General features: G+C 37.5%; 1 protein-coding gene across 1 annotated transcript in view; it reads left to right on the top strand.

Annotated features, from left to right (window-relative positions):
* Positions 1–22220, top strand: part of phkb.L (phosphorylase kinase, beta L homeolog) — a 205584-nt gene that overhangs the window by 55510 nt on the left and 127854 nt on the right. Inside the window, 4 exon segments of the mRNA XM_041590233.1 lie at positions 2292–2391; positions 11345–11452; positions 11825–11905; positions 19642–19757. Of these exon segments, the coding sequence (XP_041446167.1) occupies positions 2292–2391; positions 11345–11452; positions 11825–11905; positions 19642–19757 (405 nt within the window).

Below are 22220 nucleotides of genomic sequence, written 5' to 3'. Positions count from 1 at the left end.
CCAAGGACCAGATAAAAGGATATAATTTGAGGACCTTGCACGGCTATGCACCAATAATTGTATGAAATGTAATTTCGTACAGTTTGCCTTAAGATTATATGTTCATTCATCCATCTATGTGTTTTTTCATTGAGGCCTCTTGCAATGAAGCTAGTGTGTAGTGTAGCATGGTGCTAGGCATCCCATTCATTCTTCAAAACTCTAAGTATAGTCACCTTTTATGTACTGTTAAAAGTTAAGAGGAGACGTAATGACTTTCAACATAAAACCCTGGAGATAACAATCACTCTTTCCTAACACAAATGTTGTGAATGCTAATTTGCTTTCTTGTTTCCAGAGAACAGCTAATTAGAATTCATTGAAATACATTTATAGATCTATTTTCCTGGTAACATGACAAACTGGGAACGGTCTATTTTATGCTTGGAACCGTTAAATGACTTTTAATGACTATTGGTTCTGATTTTCATTTGCATGGAAAACTCTGAAAAGTAAGCTTAGCTCTTTGGGGAGCTGTATCTTGTGCCATAGTGCTGCTTTCCATGGAAATAGGCAGCCGTATGCTATAAAACTAAAGGGAGCTTTAGTTGCCCTTGAAAAGGAGTACCAGTCTACTGCTCATAAGGTGCAAATTACCAAGCCAGTGAATGGCTTGCAAATTCCTAATGTGTATCCTATTTGTGCTGACAGCATTGGTGAAGCTGTACTCTCAGGAGATCCCAAGGCACAGACATGTAAAGAGAAAGGGAGAGTGCATAATTTTGGGTGTGCAGATCCTTTACGCCTCTCGGCATTCTTAGCCAGACAATAGCATGTTGATGCTTGGGTATGCAGTTTACAATAGCGGATTTAAATCAGTGCTCGCCAATATTTTACATGTTGGTGGCCATTTACCTCCTATTTCACATCTTTGGGGATCTGGATTGGTAACATCACAAGGATGTCATCAGGGCCACCATCAGGGGGGCACAGGGGGTACAAGTATACTGGGCCTGAAGGGGGGCCCAGCAGTGCTGAACTTTTTGAAAGAGCCACCACCACCCCCCCTGACAACCCTGAAGTCGAGTCGCCTCCTTCCGAAGTCCCGACAGCCGAAATGCGGAAGTGGCGAAAGTTCCGAAGTCCCGAAATGGCGGAAAGACCCGAAGCCACGAAAATAGCTGAAGCCTAAGTCCCAAAGCAGCGAAAACATCCAAAGTCCTGAAGCCACAAGTTCAATTCCTCTGAACACCAGTGTGTGTATTTTTGGCCACCAATGTATTATTTTAATACTCTATAGGCTCCTGCCACCAATTTCTTTTTAAAAAATATTCTTTGGGGACCCAATTTTTTTTAACTTTTAAGGGGGGCCCTGGCGCCAATGTTTTTTTATAAAAATATTCTTTGGGGCCCCAATTTTTTTTTTATTTGTAAGGGGGAGCCCTGGCACCAATGCTTTTAATAAAAAAAACTTTTATGGGGGGCCCTGGTCCCCAATAGCTTTTTATAACGTGTGTGTGTGGGGGGTTACCTTTTTTAACGCTGATGTCTGTGTGGTTTTTTAACTGTGATGTGGAGTGGGTGGGATCTGGGGCGGGATCCTGGGGGCTGGGATTGGCGGGCCATGAGGTCCCTAAAACGTTGTTGTAAGGAGCCCCATGATTTCTAATGGCGGCCCTGGATGTCATACAGAGGTCTGTGAAGATCTCAGGCATGCTGTGGGCCAAAAAATCTATTGAAGGACCACATTTGTCTTGCAGGCCTCCAATTCAGTAGCCCTAATCATATATCTACAAAAACCCTTAATACTTTCTATAATATGTATTATAAGGTTAGCAAGCTGATATTTATGTATATTTTAGGCTGTAGCTGAAAGCTTTGGGGTTTTATAACCTATAAAGAATATAGTGTAGAAGAATTCACTCTTATAAATACTGAAAAACTGCATCTTTTCATCAAGCATTCTTAACCTGGATTGTTGGTATTGTAGTTGGACACTAACTTGAAGTCCCCAGTTTAATGACTGGTTTGTCTATAGGCCAACATGTAATCTTGCATTGGACAGTATTGCACTGAAAAGGATACTTAAAAGAATAAAATACATTTTCTGCTCACCTCTCCAGTACCTGTGGTTGCTCACCTGGTTCTTAGCTGTTGGCATTGAGAGCACACAAAGAAAGAATAAGTTCTCTATAAGCAGACAGCCTCTTCTGGCTATTATTGCTTTGATATATGCTGCAGGTACTGACGTTCATTCCTCTTCCTATTACTGTGTTTCCAATTTATTTTCATGGGTTATCTCTCTTATTCAGGCGCATTGACGATGACAAGGGAAGAACCCACGAGCTGGAGCATTCTGCTATAAAATGTATGAGAGGAATTCTGTACTGTTACATGCGGCAGGCTGATAAGGTAAAATATTACACTTTCTGCGGAATTCTAGTCTTTCCAAAACAATTAAAGCAGAGAAATGACATTAATACATATGATTCTTTTAATGTTACCTTCTATACTTAGTGAGTCAGCATTCATCTTCATTAAAGCTTAATATTTGCAGCTCTATTTCAGCTTGGAAGAGTTAGTTACTTGAAAGTCTACGATTCACTATACAAAATGCTGTTTTCCCATCTGTTCAGAGGAAGTTCATGAAAGAGAAACTGCTAGATCAATAGAACCCTTGGATCACATTTTTGCAAATGGCAGTCCAGTGATAATGTGCTAGCATCATTAGCTTTAGTAACTCCATTTTGTATCTATGGAACAGTATAACTGAAAATTAGACTAAATAAGATAGGTCCTCTTCTCACTGGTAAAGAATAGATTGCATTTGTAATGAAATCTAAGTTAAAGGGTAAGTCAGCCCCAAAATAAAAATTTGCTTAATAAAAGAACACATTCTAAGCAATTTTCCAATTTACTTTGATTACACATTTTCTATAGGCTATTTGCCTATGTGAATCTATTAAAACAGTGGTTGTCTGTCCCTGTCTATTCTCTGTCCTGATGACTAATATTTTTGAAACAATGTAAGACAAGCAGCTGTTTAACAGACCTGTCTTTGCTGGTGAACAAAGACTTATGCAACATTGTTTAAAAAGTAACAACCTGGAGATAAAGGAAAACTATACCCCCAAAATGAACAGATTTAAGCAAAAGACAGAACTCTAACAAGTATGTTTTTTTTGTATGTTTGTGTTCACACACAGTAAATTGTCCGATCCCAGGGAAGGGCCTTTATTTTTTTAACATGGCAGTTTTCTAATCATGATTACCCAATGGCACAGTGGCACAATACTAGAAAAGTATATTATTATGATTTTTTTTTATTTACATGAAGCAGGGTTTTACAATAGGGTTTTATGCAATATCTTTTTATAGAGACCTACATTGTTTGGTGGGGGGGTATAGTTTTCCTTTAAGCAAATGCTGCCAGTTGTTTTTGCAAATCACTGACAAAAAGCACTGACAGTTTTTAATAAATGTATATGGGAAAGATGCTTAGAATTGTGCTTTCTTTTGTTAGGCAACTTTTTATTTTGGGGTTCACTTACCCTTTAAGTAGAATCTGAAATATTTTTACAGTTTCTTAAATTGGGAAACTAGCATAGAAATGCACAAAGTGTAAAGACTGCATGTGCTAAAGAATGAGAATCAGAATGTTTGGTGCCATACTAATTGAATCTTTCAGTGCTAGTCTGGTAACTGTCCATAAGCCATTATCTGGATTTCATCTGGACAGTCCAGTTTTTGGAAGGGTTGCCCTGGTGAAATTTCTTGTCCAGATTTCCAAAGTAGGAAATCCGGACAGGACATTTAAGTCAATGACATGATGATCAGTCAATCATTGATTGCCACATCATCAGTCCCGCCCCTGATGTCACCCGCCCCACCTCTCCACGTCAACCCCCCCCCCTACATCACCAGCCTCCTACCTGTTTTCGGGGGAAAAAAAGTTGGCAACCCTACTGTGCATGTGTGTGGATCATGCACCCAGCAACAGCTTTTATGACAGATTAGGTATTATCTGCTCTGTGCTTTGTTACTTTAGCCTGGTATTTATTCTTTTCCATTTGTGTGCACATTTATTAATAGCCATAGTTGCAAAATGATATAAAGTGAATGGCCCAGTGTAGCTAGGCTAAGCAAAAGAATCCTTTGTTTTCTCCCTTGCTTTTCTAAGAGCTGTATTTCTTTCTGGGTTTTTGGACTGTTTCCATTGGGTTTTTTTTCCATTGTGTTTTGTTCTTCAGCAGCATGGCCCATCTATTATCAAAGCTTTTATATAGCACAGTCATCCCGCATAGATTTTTAACCCTTTAAGTGCCACAGAACGTAGAATCTACGTTCTGTGGATCAAAGGACCAAAGTGCCACAGATCGTAGATTCTACGTTCTGCAGCACTTCCGGGTTTGCGAGCGGAGGAGCGGCTGTTAGAGCCGCTCGCTCCGCTCCTTCACGATCCCCTGCCCCTAGGCAACGAGCAGAGCAGGGGATCGAGTGGCCCCTGGGGCGCGATCGCCCAGGGGCCCAAAAACAGCAGCAGGCACGTGTTACTTACGTGTCCTGCTGCTGCAGCCTACACCGCGCCGGAGATCTCCGCCCCCACAGCACAGGGACACAGATGACGTCGCAGATCTCTTCCAGAGGCTCTTCCTGATCGTGTGCAACAGTCTCCAGCGACTTTTTCAGGTTAGTGCAACAATTACACACACAAACACACCAACACACACTTATTACAGTAATACACACTTAGATTCACACTTACACACACATTTTTGGGGATTGGGGGGGTCACTTACACTCACTGCACTTACACACACGTGCACACGCACACACGCGCACATAACATGTAATTTACCATTTGTACACACGCACACGCACATACATGGCATTGTGGCTTTTTTTTTTTTTTTCTTATCGCATCGTTTCTTTTTTTGGCTGAAAAAAATGTTTTATTGCCATTACGAATAGCGTATTCGCTAACCGTACTGTGCAATACCTTTTGTATGTTATTTCGGTGATTATATTGCAATTTTGGGTATTTTGGTGCATTTTTAGCCATTTTATTGAATTTTTAGCCATTTTATTGCATTTTCAGCTCTGCGTATGTTGTGTTCACTTGTTTCTAGCCGTATAACCTGTTTGGCCCAGCTAAAATATTCAAACTGTGATTCTGACGGCCGATAACACTAGTCTGGAAAAAAAACATTGATTTTTGTGGTTTTATTGGATTTTTTTTGCATTTCACTCTTTACTGCCTTATTTTGTTTTGCCTTGTAAATTTTTTCTACTATATATCCATTTGGGGGTCTCTGTGCGCCACATAGTTTGGTATATCTATGCATACTGGGCATCAAAGTGTTCAGTAGACCCCTGGCGTTCATATTTAGGATGTTTTATGCTGATAAGTTACGAAATGTGTGGCATATAATGGGGTAGAATTCAAGCTTTGTGACGATTTTCCGAAATTTGATAAAAACCGTTATGTTCAGCATTGCTTTGCAGTTTGACAGTTTGCAGTAGAAACACTTATTTACCCATATTGGATTCGTCAGAATGTGTACTTTCTGAAAATATATGGTTTTCTGGGGTCTCTGTACTGTTAGGGGGGTCTAATGTTGCATAATACACACACCAGGTGCTTATATTGCAGCAGCCAGCGCATCAGCCGTGAAAATGTATATACACTATTGTCATTTGGGGGTCTCTGTGCGCCACATAGTTTGGTATATCTATGCATACTGGGCATCAAAGTGTTCAGTAGACCCCTGGCGTTCATATTTAGGATGTTTTATGCTGATAAGTTACGAAATGTGTGGCATATAATGGGGTAGAATTCAAGCTTTGTGACGATTTTCCGAAATTTGATAAAAACCGTTATGTTCAGCATTGCTTTGCAGTTTGGCAGTTTGCAGTAGAAACACTTATTTACCCATATTGGATTCGTCAGAATGTGTACTTTCTGAAAATATATGGTTTTCTGGGGTCTCTGTACTGTTAGGGGGGTCTAATGTCGCATAATACACACACCAGGTGCTCATATTGCAGCAGCCAGCGCGCCAGCCGTGAAAATGTATATACACTATTGTCATTTGGGGGTCTCTGTGCGCCACATAGTTTGGTATATCTATGCATATTGGGCATCAAAGTGTTCAGTAGACCCCTGGCGTTCATATTTAGGATGTTTTATGCTGATAAGTTACGAAATGTGTGGCATATAATGGGGTAGAATTCAAGCTTTGTGACGATTTTCCGAAATTTGATAAAAACCGTTATGTTCAGCATTGCTTTGCAGTTTGGCAGTTTGCAGTAGAAACACTTATTTACCCATATTGGATTCGTCAGAATGTGTACTTTCTGAAAATATATGGTTTTCTGGGGTCTCTGTACTGTTAGGGGGTCTAATGTCGCATAATACACACACCAGGTGCTCATATTGCAGCAGCCAGCGTGTCAGCCGTGAAAATGTATATACACTATTGTCATTTGGGGGTCTCTGTGCGCCACATAGTTTGGTATATCTATGCATATTGGGCATCAAAGTGTTCAGTAGACCCCTGGCGTTCATATTTAGGATGTTTTATGCTGATACGTTACGAAATGTGTGGCATATAATGGGGTAAAATTCAAGCTTTGTGACGATTTTCAGAAATTTGATAAAAACCGTTATGTTCAGCATTGCTTTGCAGTTTGGCAGTTTGCAGTAGAAACACTTATTTACCCATATTGGATTCGTCAGAATGTGTACTTTCTGAAAATATATGGTTTTCTGGGGTCTCTGTACTGTTAGGGGGGTCTAATGTTGCATAATACACACACCAGGTGCTTATATTGCAGCAGCCAGCGCGTCAGCCGTGAAAATGTATATACACTATTGTCATTTGGGGGTCTCTGTGCGCCACATAGTTTGGTATATCTATGCATATTGGGCATCAAAGTGTTCAGTAGACCCCTGGCGTTCATATTTAGGATGTTTTATGCTGATAAGTTACGAAATGTGTGGCATATAATGGGGTAGAATTCAAGCTTTGTGACGATTTTCTGAAATTTGATAAAAACTGTTATTTTCAGCATTGCTTTGCAGTTTGGCAGTTTGCAGTAGAAACACTTATTTACCCATATTGGATTCGTCAGAATGTGTACTTTCTGAAAATATATGGTTTTCTGGGGTCTCTGTACTGTTAGGTGGTCTAATGTCGCATAATACACACACCAGGTGGTTATATTGAAGCAGCAAGCGCGTCAGCCGTGAAAATGTCTATACATATTGTCATTTGGGGGTCTCTGTGCGCCACAAAGTTTGGTATATCTATGCACATTGGGCATCAAACTGTTTAGTAGACCCCTATGTTTATATTTAGGATGCTTTATGCTGGTAATGATACATGGACAATACGATGCTGGAAAGTTGAAGCTTTGAGGCAATTTCCAGATATTTCACCAAAACCGCCAAATTTGGCAAAGCCTTGCGACTCAGTAGTTTGGAGCAGAAAGGCATGGGTACCCATTTTAGATTCGGTAGAATGTGTACTTTCCAAAACTATATGGGTTTTGGGGGGCAAACATATATTTCTGTGTTTTTACCCCACAAAAATGCAGTCAATGTGTTGATTTTTCATTAGCTGAAGTTACCCACGGAACTGTTTGTATGCGCTAACTTCATTTTGGGGCCTCTAAATGCCAGATACTTTGGTAAACTTATGAACAATGGCCACCAAAATGTTCAGAGGAACCCTGGCAATCATATTTAGGGTGCTTTTTCTTAGTACGTAATGATACATGGGTGATATAGTGCTGGGAAGTTGAAGCTTTGAGGCAATTTTCAGATATTTCACCAAAACTGACAACTTTGGGAAAGCCTTGCGACTCAGTAGTTTGGAGCAGAAAGGCATGGGTACCCATTTTAGATTCAGTAGAATGTGTACTTTCCAAAAATATATGGGTTTGGGGGGTAAACATATATTTCTGTGTTTTTACCCCACAAAAATGCAGTCAATGTGTTGATTTCTCATTAGATGAAGTTACCTACAGGACTATTTGTCTGCGCTAACTTCATTTTGAGGCCTCTAAATGCCAGATACTTTGGTAAACCTATGAACAATGGCCACCAAACTGTTTGGAGGAACCCTGGCAATCATATTTAGGGTGCTTTTTCTTGGTGCGTAACGATACATGGGTGATATGGTGCTGAGAAGTTGAAGCTTTGAGGCAATTTTCAGATATTTCACCAAAACCGACAATTGTGGGAAAGCCTTGCAACTCAGTAGTTTGGAGCAGAAAGGCATGGGTACCCATTTTAGATTCGGTAGAATGTGTACTTTCCAAAAATATATTGGTTTGGGGGGTAAACATATATTTCTGTGTTTTTACCCCACAAAAATGCAGTCAATGTGTTGATTTTTCATTAGCTGAAGTTACCCACGGGACTGTTTGTATGCGCTAACTTCATTTTGGGGCCTCTAAATGCCAGATACTTTGGTAAACCTATGAACAATGGCCACCAAACTGTTTGGAGGAACCCTGGCAATCATATTTAGGGTGCTTTTTCTTGGTGCGTAACGATACATGGGTGATATGGTACTGAGAAGTTGAAGCTTTGAGGCAATTTTCAGATATTTCACCAAAACCGACAATTGTGGGAAAGCCTTGCGACTCAGTAGTTTGGAGCAGAAAGGCATGGGTACCCATTTTAGATTCGGTAGAATGTGTACTTTCCAAAAATATATGGGTTTTGGGGGTAAACATATATTTCTGTGTTTTTACCCCACAAAAATGCAGTCAATGTGTTGATTTTTCATTAGCTGAAGTTACCCACGGGACTGTTTGTATGCGCTAACTTCATTTTGGGGCCTCTAAATGCCAGATACTTTGGTAAACCTAGGAACAATGGCCACCAAACTGTTTGGAGGAACCCTGGCAATCATATTTAGGGTGCTTTATCTTGGTGCGTAACGATACATGGGTGATATGGTGCTGAGAAGTTGAAGCTTTGAGGCAATTTTCAGATATTTCACCAAAACCGACAATTGTTGGAAAGCCTTGCGACTCAGTAGTTTGGAGCAGAAAGGCATGGGTACCCATTTTAGATTCGGTAGAATGTGTACTTTCCAAAAATATATAGGTTTTGGGGGTAAACATATATTTCTGTGTTTTTACCCCACAAAAATGCAGTCAATGTGTTGATTTTTCATTAGCTGAAGTTACCCACGGGACTGTTTGTATGCGCTAACTTCATTTTGGGGCCTCTAAATGCCAGATACTTTGGTAAACCTATAAACAATGGCCACCAAACTGTTTGGAGGAACCCTGGCAATCATATTTAGGGTGCTTTTTCTTGGTGCATAACGATACATGGGTGATATGGTGCTGAGAAGTTGAAGGTTTGAGGCAATTTTCACATATTTCACCAAAACCGACAATTGTGGGAAAGCCTTGCGACTCAGTAGTTTGGAGCAGAAAGGCATGGGTACCCATTTTAGATTCGGTAGAATGTGTACTTTCCAAAAATATATGGGTTTTGGGGGTAAACATATATTTCTGTGTTTTTACCCCACAAAAATGCAGTCAATGTGTTGATTTTTCATTAGCTGAAGTTACCCACGGGACTGTTTGTATGCGCTAACTTCATTTTGGGGCCTCTAAATGCCAGATACTTTGGTAAACCTATGAACAATGGCCACCAAACTGTTTGGAGGAACCCTGGCAATCATATTTAGGGTGCTTTTTCTTGGTGCATAACGATACATGGGTGATATGGTGCTGAGAAGTTGAAGGTTTGAGGCAATTTTCACATATTTCACCAAAACCGACAATTGTGGGAAAGCCTTGCGACTCAGTAGTTTGGAGCAGAAAGGCATGGGTACCCATTTTAGATTCGGTAGAATGTGTACTTTCCAAAAATATATGGGTTTTGGGGGTAAACATATATTTCTGTGTTTTTACCCCAAAAAAAATGCAGTCAATGTGTTGATTTCTCAGTAGCTGAAGTAAAGTCCTGATCAATTTGGATGTGCTAACTTCATATTGGTGTCTCTAAATGCCAGATACTTTGGTAAACCTATGCATAATGTGTATCAAACTGTTCAGTGGACCCCTGGCAATCATATTTCAGGTGCTTTTTCTTGGTACCTAATATAGTTTGGGATATGCGGAGCAGCAAAATAAAACCTTTGAAATGATTTTTCAGAATTTTGAATTTTTTTTTGAAGAACCGCTATGTTCAGACAAGCTTTTATGTTTGGTAGTTGGGAGTAGAGAGACATAGTTACCCATTTTGTAATCGGCAGAATGTGTACTTTTCAAAAATGTATGGTTTTCTGGGGTAAACCTACGGTTTCAGGAGTTTTTGCCTTGGAATCTAAAGCATGCCGTTTTCTGCCTTAGTGCTTTCAAAATTCGGCAATATACTGCCGGGAGTTTTTGAGGTACAGAAGTCCTAAATCTCCCTAAAACTATACATATCTGGTATTGGCACGTTCGAGAGACATAAGGCTTTCCAAATCAGTTGGATTTTCATCCGTAAAATGAAATATTTTTCTGGTATAAATTGATATACGAAGAAAAATGGTAATTTTTCTTTTTTTTTTGGTATTTAGCACTATAAATTTTTTTGCACAGGTGGAAATACATGAAAACTCAGGCAGATTTAGAAAGCTCAGTTTCTACCGAAAAAAACAATGTATAGTTTTCCTAGGTAAACTATAGGTTTCCCCTCAGAAAATGCCCCTAAAGTGAGAGAGCACAAAATGTTTCAAAAACGGCTGGCATTTCGCGTAACCAAAATGTGAAATTCTGCTGGCACTTAAAGGGTTAAATTTGTTGTACATAAATACTTTTATCCCAGCAAATGATTCCCCTTTAATTCAACAAACCCTACCCATCACCAGGGATTCTCACTTATCTGGAACAACCATTGGGCATATTGGCATGCATGAACTACATGAAAACTGTACTTTAGCTTGTGCCAATACAAATGGTAAAACTGGAAAAGATAAACAAAAACAAAATCATACATAACTGTTAAAATAACTACTATACAATGCACTTTTCGGTTTGTGAATATATTAACAAATTGTAAATTAATGATAACTCTGCAATTTCAGAACTACTTTTGAAGTAAACTGCAGTGGCTTCATTCTTTTGAATGCTATTTTTATGAAGAAAATACGCTGCCATCTACTTATTGTTTTTGGGATTTGTGCAATGTGCTCCCCCCGCTGCCTTCTCAGAGCATTTCTTGTGCTTCATAAATGTAATCCGAAAGCCCTTTGCATAAAACTTATTCTTGCTAACTAAAACTGAATTGCTTGATGTAATTATAGAAATCCATTATATTAACCCATAATTAATCTCCTTTTCATATTAGATCGAGCAGTTTAAACAGGATCCAAGTCCACAGAAATGCCTTCATTCTATATTTAATATAGACACTGGAGATGAGATATTATCCTATAATGATTATGGCCATATACAGGTATGATCTGCAGTTATGTGAACACGTTTTATATCTTTTGTTTTCTAGATGGGGAGGATTTTTGCCTGATGGCATTGGCAGACATAATTATTGGAATTGAGAGTTGAGTTTTGCACTAAAGTTTCAAAATAATGGTCTAGATAGAAAGTCAAGTTTGCTGTTTACCACAAAATAAGTGAAGCAGATTTAGCTTTAATTGAAAAATATTTTAAGAAATTGAAATATTATTATGCAAAATAATCTTGCACTCTTTTAGTACTGTTTTTGTTTATATGTGCTTTGAGGGACTTTCTTTCTTTTCACCTCAGTGCATGTATCCCCAGGGTGAAGGAAAGAATATACGTATAAGTAATTATTTTTCTTTTATTTTAGATCAACGCAGTGTCCCTTTTTCTTCTTTATCTTGTTGAGATGATATCCTCTGGACTGCAGATAATCTACAACACAGATGAGGTAGACACAACAAATCTATTTATACTGCATAATCTTTATTCATGTTTTAATTCCATTATTGCTGCTACGGGCTGTTATGCTGTTTATTAATAAATGCCATAGCAAGGCCTCTCAGAGTAATAAATTAATATAAGGGTTATTAATTTTTTTCTGATGAAATGGAAAGATCAATGCGCACCAGTAATAAGCTTCTGTGTTATTAGTGACATGTCTATTTAAAGTGCTTCAATTAGTTTTGTTTACTTGATACTATGAGTCATTAATTTGGAGCTGACTGTTCAGCCTTCATTGGGCAAGTTTTTTGTTCATTTACGTGGATGATTCTTGCATTTCCGAAACGACCACAGAAAAAGTATTGTGCAGCTAATGTGTGTAATGTATAATGCATATAAATATTTGTAAAGTTTTTTGTAAATTACATTTTATATTTTTATAAACACATCGGGTACTGTTCCCACTCTAAATTACTCTGGCTGTATATACATATTCTGACAATTGATACAAGTGTCCAGCTCTAGGACATAGAAACTTTACTGTAAATGGTACATATGTTTCGAAGTCCAGCCGTTCTAAAAATATAGGTTACATAAGAACTTCTATAAAGTGGAACAAAAACTGCTGTTCCTCACCAGCAGTAGCTTTTGTATAGCGGGAGTTACCAAACCATTATCATGGACAGCCAAGGAAGTCAATCATACAATCTTAGTATACAAGAAAGTTCCCATATTAATACAAGTACTAAAAGTAGCCTATAAAGGGAAACTGCCCTGTAACCATAATATTTATTGCCAGCTCACCCTGACCATTGCTCAGTTTGGAACCCAAGCTTTTTGAAGCTAATAGATAGATACCAACAATTTGCGTGGTACAATAGCCTTTGTCAAGGAGAATTCCCATTGACAAAGACTATTATGCGAAACGTTGGGGTTATTCTCATTTTTGGCAATTGTATCCACTTCCTGTTACCTTGTTTTGCCTCCTGTACACAAATTGGTGGTATGTATCTATATCTAATATGATTGATTTATGCATGTATATCTGTGACCCCACTACTGTTACTAAAAATCCTAAACCGTTATGGTCGGAAAATATTCATTCTGGAGGTAGATTTGCAGTGATAGTGAGCAATGTGAAGATGAATAGTGGAATGATGCACTGAATAAAAAATATTCCCCCGTTCTTAATGTAGTTTCTACTATCTGTCACCATGGTGACACTGTAGAAAGTTAATATAAAGGATAATTAATTTCAAAGCTAAGAGCGTCTTACTGGTGTCTGAGAAAACATCATGGTTATGGTAATGTTAGTAGTTCAGGACACATAGTATATTTTTGCTGGTAGTGTTCAGACCTGAGAAGCCTCCTAGAGAAATCTTTAATGAATACGAAAGAAATGTACCCAGCAGCCATATCGTGAATACATATTGATGTTTTTCATGCTGAACTGAACAATGAATTCTCTGCTCTTACAGACTTGGCTAAGTTGTTTATGCCTCTAACGACAATATATGCGTGGACTTGCTTTTTACATCTTAGCGATTTTATATTGAAAATTACTGTTCCTGGTTTCAAGAGTGTTTGACGTATGTGTCCTTGATGGTGCTTAACAACATCCGATTCTACTGTAAACAATCTTAAATGTGTGTGTATTATTTTGTGTGTATATATATATATATATATATATATATATATATATATATATATTGGTCTTGATAAAGGTCCAAGATGGGGACCGAAACGTTGGCCTGTTTTCTTTTAACCATATATTAAATAAAAGTTAAGTTTTTACTTTTATAAAAAATCCTTGTGTGCGTCCGGAATTGAAGACTACTTCTAAATATCCGACTAATGGACAGCACCTGTGTGATGTGATGAATTACAGCGTGGGAGTGCTTGATCCAGTACTTTCTTTATATATATATATATATATATATATATATATATATATATATATATATATATATATATATATATATATAATCCTCTCCAGAAGAAGCCGCACAACTCAGGACTTATTGCACAGTAATAAATTTATTAAACACACTAACGTTTCGGCTCAGCGTTATCAGCCTTTGTCAATGATGTTGCAGCCGAAACGTTAGTGTGTTTAATAAATTTATTACTGTGCAATAAGTCCTGAGTTGTGCGGCTTCTTCTGGAGAGGATCGTATGAAGTATCTTGATGCATGCACCCAGGCAATGAAAGTATATTTATCGTGAGTGCTGGGAGTTTGGGGGAGTATTTATATATATATATATATATATATATATATATATATATATATATATATATATATATATATATATATATATATATATATATATATATATATATATATATATATATATCTATCAAGGGAAAGTTGTGCTCATCATAATTTTTAAAACCATTAGGCGGGGGTGCAATGAGGCTGTGACCACAAAATACATATAGACAAATACAAGAGTCCTCTGCACTCAACCCATTATCAATATATTTAAGACAGACATTTTGTGCATACTGCTACTAAAAAATGCCTTACCCTTTAAACAAAACAGGGATTGTTTGTCCATATATTGCAATCTATTTAAGCTGGCCAACTACGTCAAAGTCCTCTTATATTTGGCCAGTCCTACACTCAAATTACATCTGATTCATTAAGAATTCTATTGCTTCATTATACATTTTACACCGGGACCAAGTTTTACCTGCAACTTACTTGCTGCTTTCAAAGTAAAACTCCCAGACTTGGTTGCCCAATATGGACTAACAGTCCCTGTTTTGTTTAAAGGGTAAGGCATTTTTAGTAGCTGTATGCGCAAAATGTCTCAGTGCCTTAAATATATTGATAATGGGTTGAGTGCAGAGGACCTCTTGTATACTATGAATTCGGTAAAGGTAGTGGAGAGCGTATTCTGTTATAGCATGCTCAGTATTTGTGAATTAGACAGAGTAGTATAGAGGAGTACTAATGTGGAATTCATTCTCCAAGGAGACACCTGCCACCAGGAGTTCTACCTGCTTATTGGTTATTATGGGTTACTGCCCCATGGCAAAACGTAGTACCTTTTATTATATAACTCCCTAATCCTTTGACTCAGGAGGTAAATTTGCTCTGTTCAATAAATTTTCTGTTCGTTTATGAATCACTGACACCCAGTATTTTCATAAAATGCTAAAATGTTGAGACTTACTGTACCCTTCCTTTATCTACCTACCACTTCTTTGCAAAGGCCCTGCTGAGAAAAAGGGTTACAGTTTAATGGTATTCAGCCTAGAAAGCAGCTGGAAACAGGTGTCTTTGCCAAGGAAAGGGGACATTAATTCATATATAGGTGGCATTTTTTTATTGAATGCGATCAAACTATGCATTTATCCGCAGGTCGAGAAACATCCTGTCCGTTCACCTCCGCTCTGTGATGGTCTTGCACCTGCAGGCATAGGGGCAGCCTTGTGGAGCGGATTTCAGTGCTTTGACCATAGCCTAAAAGTATTACATTTTTAGCTGGGTCAGGTTTATGCTATGGATCAGCCTTATCCATGTACAGTATGACAGAAAACAACTGCAGGGTTCTGTAAAACCTTTTAGAATCTGTACACTAGAATACAAATGGACTGATCAATTAGATATCCTGTGGATTATTTGGCAAGGACACCACTCAAATGTTTTCCATATCTCCCCATGCTACATTCCTCTTGGTGTGTGAAATTTGTTCACGATGAAATTAAATAATATAAAACCTTGTCATACATTTTTATTGCAGTGCAACAATCCGAGGGTTCTTTTATCCTGTGTAGCTTTCTTTACTAATGATAGCATTATTTGTTATTCTATTTGCAGCATTTCTTGCCCAGACAAATAATCTAATTGGATATTTTGTCTTGCCTCAAGGTGTGACTGACCTATAACATCATCACACTACACTGACACATCACCTATGGTTTCTCATGTTCAATTATTTTCTATTTTTTCAGATAATATCTAAAGCTGGCTCTTATTATTATTATAATAATGTACTGTGAAATATATTTTAATGGATACAGCTATTAATATCAGACATTGAGTATAAATATTACAGCCAATGCTCATTTAAAGTGGCATTGCATGGTAAAGTGAATCGGACAATTGATTGATTTTTGAGCATCATAGGCCATTGTTTAATTACAGTCTAAGATTCCTTGTCAGGGCAACCATGGCAGCTCCCTGCTCATGAATCTATATTGCTATGTGTCTTATATTTGTAACTGCTACAATATTTAGCATTCACAGTTTGCTTAATTATTCTGTTTCTGAGCTCCACTTTACCAGAAATGCAAAGTAATCTAGTTTAGTTTGAGTTGCCGTTCGGGGGCATCAACCAGAATTGCATATGTGGCCCCAAGATGGTCACTTCTTCAATTTCTCAAAGAAGCAGAGCCAGAGCAGCATTTTTAGAAAACATGCTTACTGCAGAAAATTTTGCTTTTTGTAATGACATTTTGAGACAGTTTGTATTGCAATCATCAATTATATTTTTGTGCAGCAGAACAAAAAGTTAAAAATTAAAAAAAAACAAAAAACATATAGAGACAGGTTGCCAATGTCAGTATCCTGTTTAAAGTTTAACTGAGGATGAATTCATTGGTTATTTTAAATAGATAATAATATATATGGGAGCCGAACAATGAATATAAATAGGGTATAGCCTTCTAGCCAGTAATAGTACATTCATAGGTACAAATACAGACCCACTGCAGAAGAACTTGATCACTCCTGCTAGTTCCAATTAATCCTTGATAGTGTGATTTATTGCCTGCTATGTTTCTCACTTTGCAAAAATATATTGGTCTTCTGAATTAAATAATGTTCCTGAATTTAAAAACAATGCTATTTGCTGTTTTTTTTATATGCTACTTTGTAATTACATTTACGTTGTAATTACAAATTACGTTGCAATTTCTGACTTCTTTTATAGGCAAATTAGACAGAAGCTCTGTCACTTTGAGATTGGTTATTTCTAATTGCGCACAAACAACAGATTTGTTGGTGTATTATTAAAACCATTTTGGTGTGGGAAATGAAAAAACTGATGCTGTTGTTCTCTGTTTAGAGAATGTCTCGGATGTGTAAAGCAATATGGTAGCTTCCACTAATACCATTTGCATGAATATAACATGGGAGTAAGGGGAGAACTGCCCCAATCAGAACTTAATAATTAAAGGAAACATGGCTAGAATCCGATTGAATTTATTAGTAACACAGAAGTTGCGGAATCCACTAACAGTAATGATCCATGCCTTACCATCTTCTGGTCTTGTTAGGCTATCTTTTGATTTAGCAGAAATCAAGTATTTTTTTTAAGTCTTTTTATGCTTCCTGGATGTGTTAAAACCTTGTGAAATGGGAATTGTTTAAAGACACTCTTTCATTGCATTTTAATGTTCCTTTATAACAGTGTTAACTACTTGTTTTAAAACAGTGCAAGCCCTCGGGGCAGTTTCACTCTAACTTTTGTAGCTATAATTGGCTTGGTTCTTTTAATGCAGAAGTTAGTTCAAATTCTTGTTACAGCAGCAGTCATGTAAAGTGACAGCTATTTGCAACTGTTCTATATTTACTATAATCAGTAACAGGAAATTTTCCATCCCTAGAATTTACTTAACAGGTTCCCACTTGCCAAGGGTGTTTGGATATATTAGGGATATATTCGGGAAATAATCAGCCATTTTTAAGTAGTCTTGCTTGGCTCAAGCATTGTGCCTGGTTGGGAATTAAATGGCTAGTAATAAATCTACCCTTAAAGCATTTACCTATAATGTTTGCATAGGCTGCATTTTTAAAAATGTTGCATTTATTCTAGAGTGCTTGTTATGCGTATTTGAGAAAGCCTGTCGTTTTTTTTTTTTTGGTACTTATTAGCCCACATTCATGATTAGAACCATCCAGATGCACTCCTCCTGAACTGCAAACGTTCTTCCTTTCTAAGGCCTTACTTGGTCTTTTACATTGTTTCCCCAGACTCTCCAACCACCTCATTGACCAATGAAAAAAAATATTGACCTGCCCTGAAATTTCATGCAGACATTGCATCAAGGCTGAAGACCCTTGGCCATGAAAAAGTAGATAAGGACACCAATTACCTATTATTACAGGCATAAATTAAGTCTTAAAATATTTATTGCAGTAATTTTCAACCAGTGGATCATGACAGTGTTTGCTACCTCAATTGAGGATCTCAGCAGATGCTCGTCTTTGAAGTGCACAGCTTTTAAGGTGGCTATTCATGAGTTGATGGCGTATACTCTCCGAGCCATAGGCCCAGAGTGATTATTCGCAGAAAGACAAAGAACAGTTGGAACTGCAGGAAATTAAGAAGATCTGCAGCATTAATGATTATTTTTTTTTTTATGGAATCAGAATTTACATTGTGTGCAGTGGTTCATATGGGGCTCTAATAATTTTCACCCCATACTTGCATTTATGCAAATTCAGCAACATTGCTACTGAGTGATTTATATATATTTTTTATTTAATTTGGTACTTTGCAGCCAAGATGTGCATGATGCCAAAGGCTTCGTACCACCCTGTGTGTCAATTTTTTCAGCAGGTAATGGTTACCAGCTTTCATCAGCTGATGAAAAGACCAACCCCATTGGTTTTCAGTAGATATATGTTCTAAGAGTGATAGGGGACAAATAGTTTCTGCAAAAAAAAAAATCTAATCAGACCAGGTACCATTTTTTTAGGCTTGAAGTGTGAACGAAGTGACATTTATTTGCTGGTGTTCTGTATAGAAATTAAGAAACAGATGCTGGTTAAAATATTGCCATACATAACAATGCACGCTCTGTGTGGCAGACAGAAACCTACTTGTATTTTTACTCCCCATCACTACACTTATCTAATTTATCTTAAACACAAATTGTATGTTACTGTGATGTCTCTCCCCCAGAGTGCCTGCCTAAAGAAAAAAAAGTTGTGTCTAGAACCAAGTTTAATGAACTGATAGACGGTAGCTTTAGCACTAAGAGCAAAATTCCCTTATGCAGCAAAGGCAGTGAGGAATATTAATGGTGGTATGTGCCGTCAGCATAAAGCATCACTTTCTAGAGAAGTCCCATTACATTCTAATGAGCAGAAAGTGGATTATTACTCAGGAAGAGGGATTGTAATGTAGGTTTCTCAATAAATAACAAATCTTTATTTTGTATATTTAGTCATTGTGCTTGGAATGCAAGTGTGAAATGAATAATAATGTATATTCACAGACATAAACAATAGATTGCATAATGTTTATATTCTCTCTGAGACCTGGGCAGATACACGGCAACAAAATATTAACTTTGTGTCAGGAACAAGAATTGAGTCTATTCACTTTCAGTAGAACTAGAAGCAGGCCCAATTCAATGGTCGAAGTAGCCAAAAAAGTAGTAGAAGTATTTTTTATTCTAATCCTTCACTCGAGCTAAGTAAATGTGCCCCCTATTATGGTCCTATTTTAAAACAGACAGTACACTATTCCTCTATATAAGGGGTGACCCATTTAAGCAAATTAATGATAAATACTAAATTCCACAATCACCCTTCAAGTATATAGTTGAAATTACCTTATAGTTGGAAAAGCAGTCTGTGATACCCCACTAGAAGCAGGGACATTGTAGGTATAAAAGACATCATGCTTTCCAGTGTGATCCTATTAACTATTTTTTTTTTTTTGCCTTTATGCATAGCTTGCTATCTTCTATACCTTTTACATTCTTACCTTTCTTTATTACAGGTGTCATTCATTCAGAACCTTGTATTCTGTGTAGAAAGAGCATACCGTGTTCCCGACTTCGGAATCTGGGAAAGGGGCAGCAAGTATAACAATGGCAGCACAGAATTACATTCCAGGTATTTCCCCCATACCCTCTGTAAATGTAATTATTTGTTCATATCGGTGTGCTAATTTAACCATGCCATCATTTAATTTGCCCAGTCTTCTTTATGGCAATCTTTATAGATGCTATCTCTAAACAGATTGTATTAGCAAAACTCTGTAATGAAGTGAGATGAAAATTGAGTGAGTACATCTTAATAATAGCTTCTTTATGCTTAAGGGAGCTCTGTGTTTCTTCCATTTAAAAATGAGCGCTAGTGTTTTGTTTCATTGTTGGCAACTGTATATTTGATTTGATAAAAGATTCTTTCATTTCAGCTAGGTTTCTATGTGTTATCTTTAGCTTGTACAGTATTAGAATTCTAAAGCATAAATCTGTATTATTATTGTTATTAGTTCTTTTGTTCATTGTCTGATTTTAGAAATTCAGAATAGGTTTTTATAAACCAGGTAGACAGCTTGAAGAACAAAGTGTGGTTTGTTATGCTGAACTTTGTTTTATCAAAGCTGATCTATGCAATTTACCATATGACTCTGTGCTGTAGGTGCAAGGTATTAGAGTCTTAGGGGCAAATTTACTTACCTCCGAAGTTGCGCCAGCATTGGCTTCGCCGCACTTCGCCAGGGCGCCGCTAATTCACTAAAATCCGAAGTTGCCCTCAGGGAGGCGAAAGGTAGCGAAGTTGCACTAGTGCTAATTCATCTAGCAAAGCGAAGTTACGCTAGCAATGCCTAATTTGCATACGGCGCCAAGTTAAAGTACAATGAAAGTATATGTAGCAGCAAATACATAACACAAGCCTAGGAAAGCGTTATAAAATGTAATAGAGTTGTTATTTTGCCCCTCTACATGTGCCCACTGTATAGTTTAGGTGCCATATGTTAGGAAATGTAGGGGGGCAAGGAGGGTACCCCCAAAAAAATTACGATCTTTTTCAGCCTATCACCCTTAAAAAAGTAAAAGACGCCAGCGTTTTTTGGGACTTTTTTGAAGCAAGCCCTATCTACTCTATTGCACTTCACCTGGTCTGAGGTGGCGAAGGCAAGTCTGGCACAAGAGATAACGTTCAGTAAAATGCGCAAGTTAGTAAATTAGCGTAGTTACGTCCCTTTGCCATAGCACAACTTCCCCTGGCATAAGGGTGCGAAGTAGTGCTAGAGTAGGTCCACTTCGCTAGTGAATTTACGCCAGCGCCCGTTAGTAAATTGGCAAAGTAACAAAATGACGTCACACTGGCGAATTTGCGCTAGCGTTAGCTGCTTCACGCTTTAGTGAATTTGCCCTTTAATAATTATGAATTTGCTATCTAAACATGTTTTTTTTGGGTGGTAACAGGCAAGTAAAGTTGTAAAGACAGATAAATGTTGAATAAATATGTAAGAAATGATCACAAATCTGGTTTGTTTATGGCTTCCATTGGAGCATGCAGACTGTGCAGAATATTATTGAAAATTCTTGTGACCTGCTGATTCAGCATTTAAACAAGCAGAACATTGTTATTTGACCATTCTGTGTTAAACAGATTGCACATTATTCATGATCTTAACAGGAGTCACTAATGGAGGATCACTAAGGAATGGAATGAAGAGTGGCTAGCTTATAAAGAGAATTTAATTTAAAAAGTATTCTAAATACACTGTACTTACTTTCTTTAGATGTATCTACTACAGAGGAGCACACTTGGTAGACGTAGAGCTGTCTCTCTGAACAGGCTTTTAGCAGTCATAAAGGAGGCATTTCTGTCTTCCAAGTTCCCACCTATCCCTCTGCTTGGTAATTTTTTTAATCATTTTCACTTGCCACGCTCCAGTAATGCCACACGTCATTTGCAATTTAGATCAGATCATGGCCCCTAGCCATTCTGTTGTAAGATTCTCAAACCTGGAATAGATATGTATGATTATAGTAATCTATGGTATATGCAAGGTAAGATCTGGATACAATGGGTGTAATAATTTTATAGAATCTTGTAAAGCCCTACAACAGGAAATTTTTTGTGTTTGTTAGAGAAATAAAAAAATGTTACATAAAAAAGGGCCTCTGCACTGTCAACTATAAAGCTATAAGTGCAATCACTACTATTAGATGTCAGAGCTTATTTATATTTACCAGTCACATCTGACTCCCTCACCCAATCGACTGTTTGCATTTGGTTTTAAGCAGGACTGCAGTTTTCATCCTCCTTCTTACTCTGAAAATAAATCTTATAAGAGAGAAGTTTTATTTCCCAAATAGAGACATTTTAATAAATGCTTCTTTTTAGGAAGCTAATCACATTTTTCAGTGGATTATATTCTGGTAGCACCTTTATTGTTGATGATGGCCTTTGTGATGGAAGCTCATTTATATATTTTTTATCATGTAATTAAGCAGCGACGACTTTTGAAAATCCATCTTGGAGAAGAGCAGAAGAGTGAATCAATCTTACTTTTTTGATCCCGGGTATTAAGACGTCAGTCCTGATAGATGCATACTT

Source organism: Xenopus laevis, chromosome 4L (assembly GCF_017654675.1).
Source record: "Xenopus laevis strain J_2021 chromosome 4L, Xenopus_laevis_v10.1, whole genome shotgun sequence".
In the NCBI taxonomy this organism is placed as follows: domain Eukaryota; kingdom Metazoa; phylum Chordata; class Amphibia; order Anura; family Pipidae; genus Xenopus; species Xenopus laevis.
This window is presented reverse-complemented; position numbering and strand designations above follow the sequence as displayed.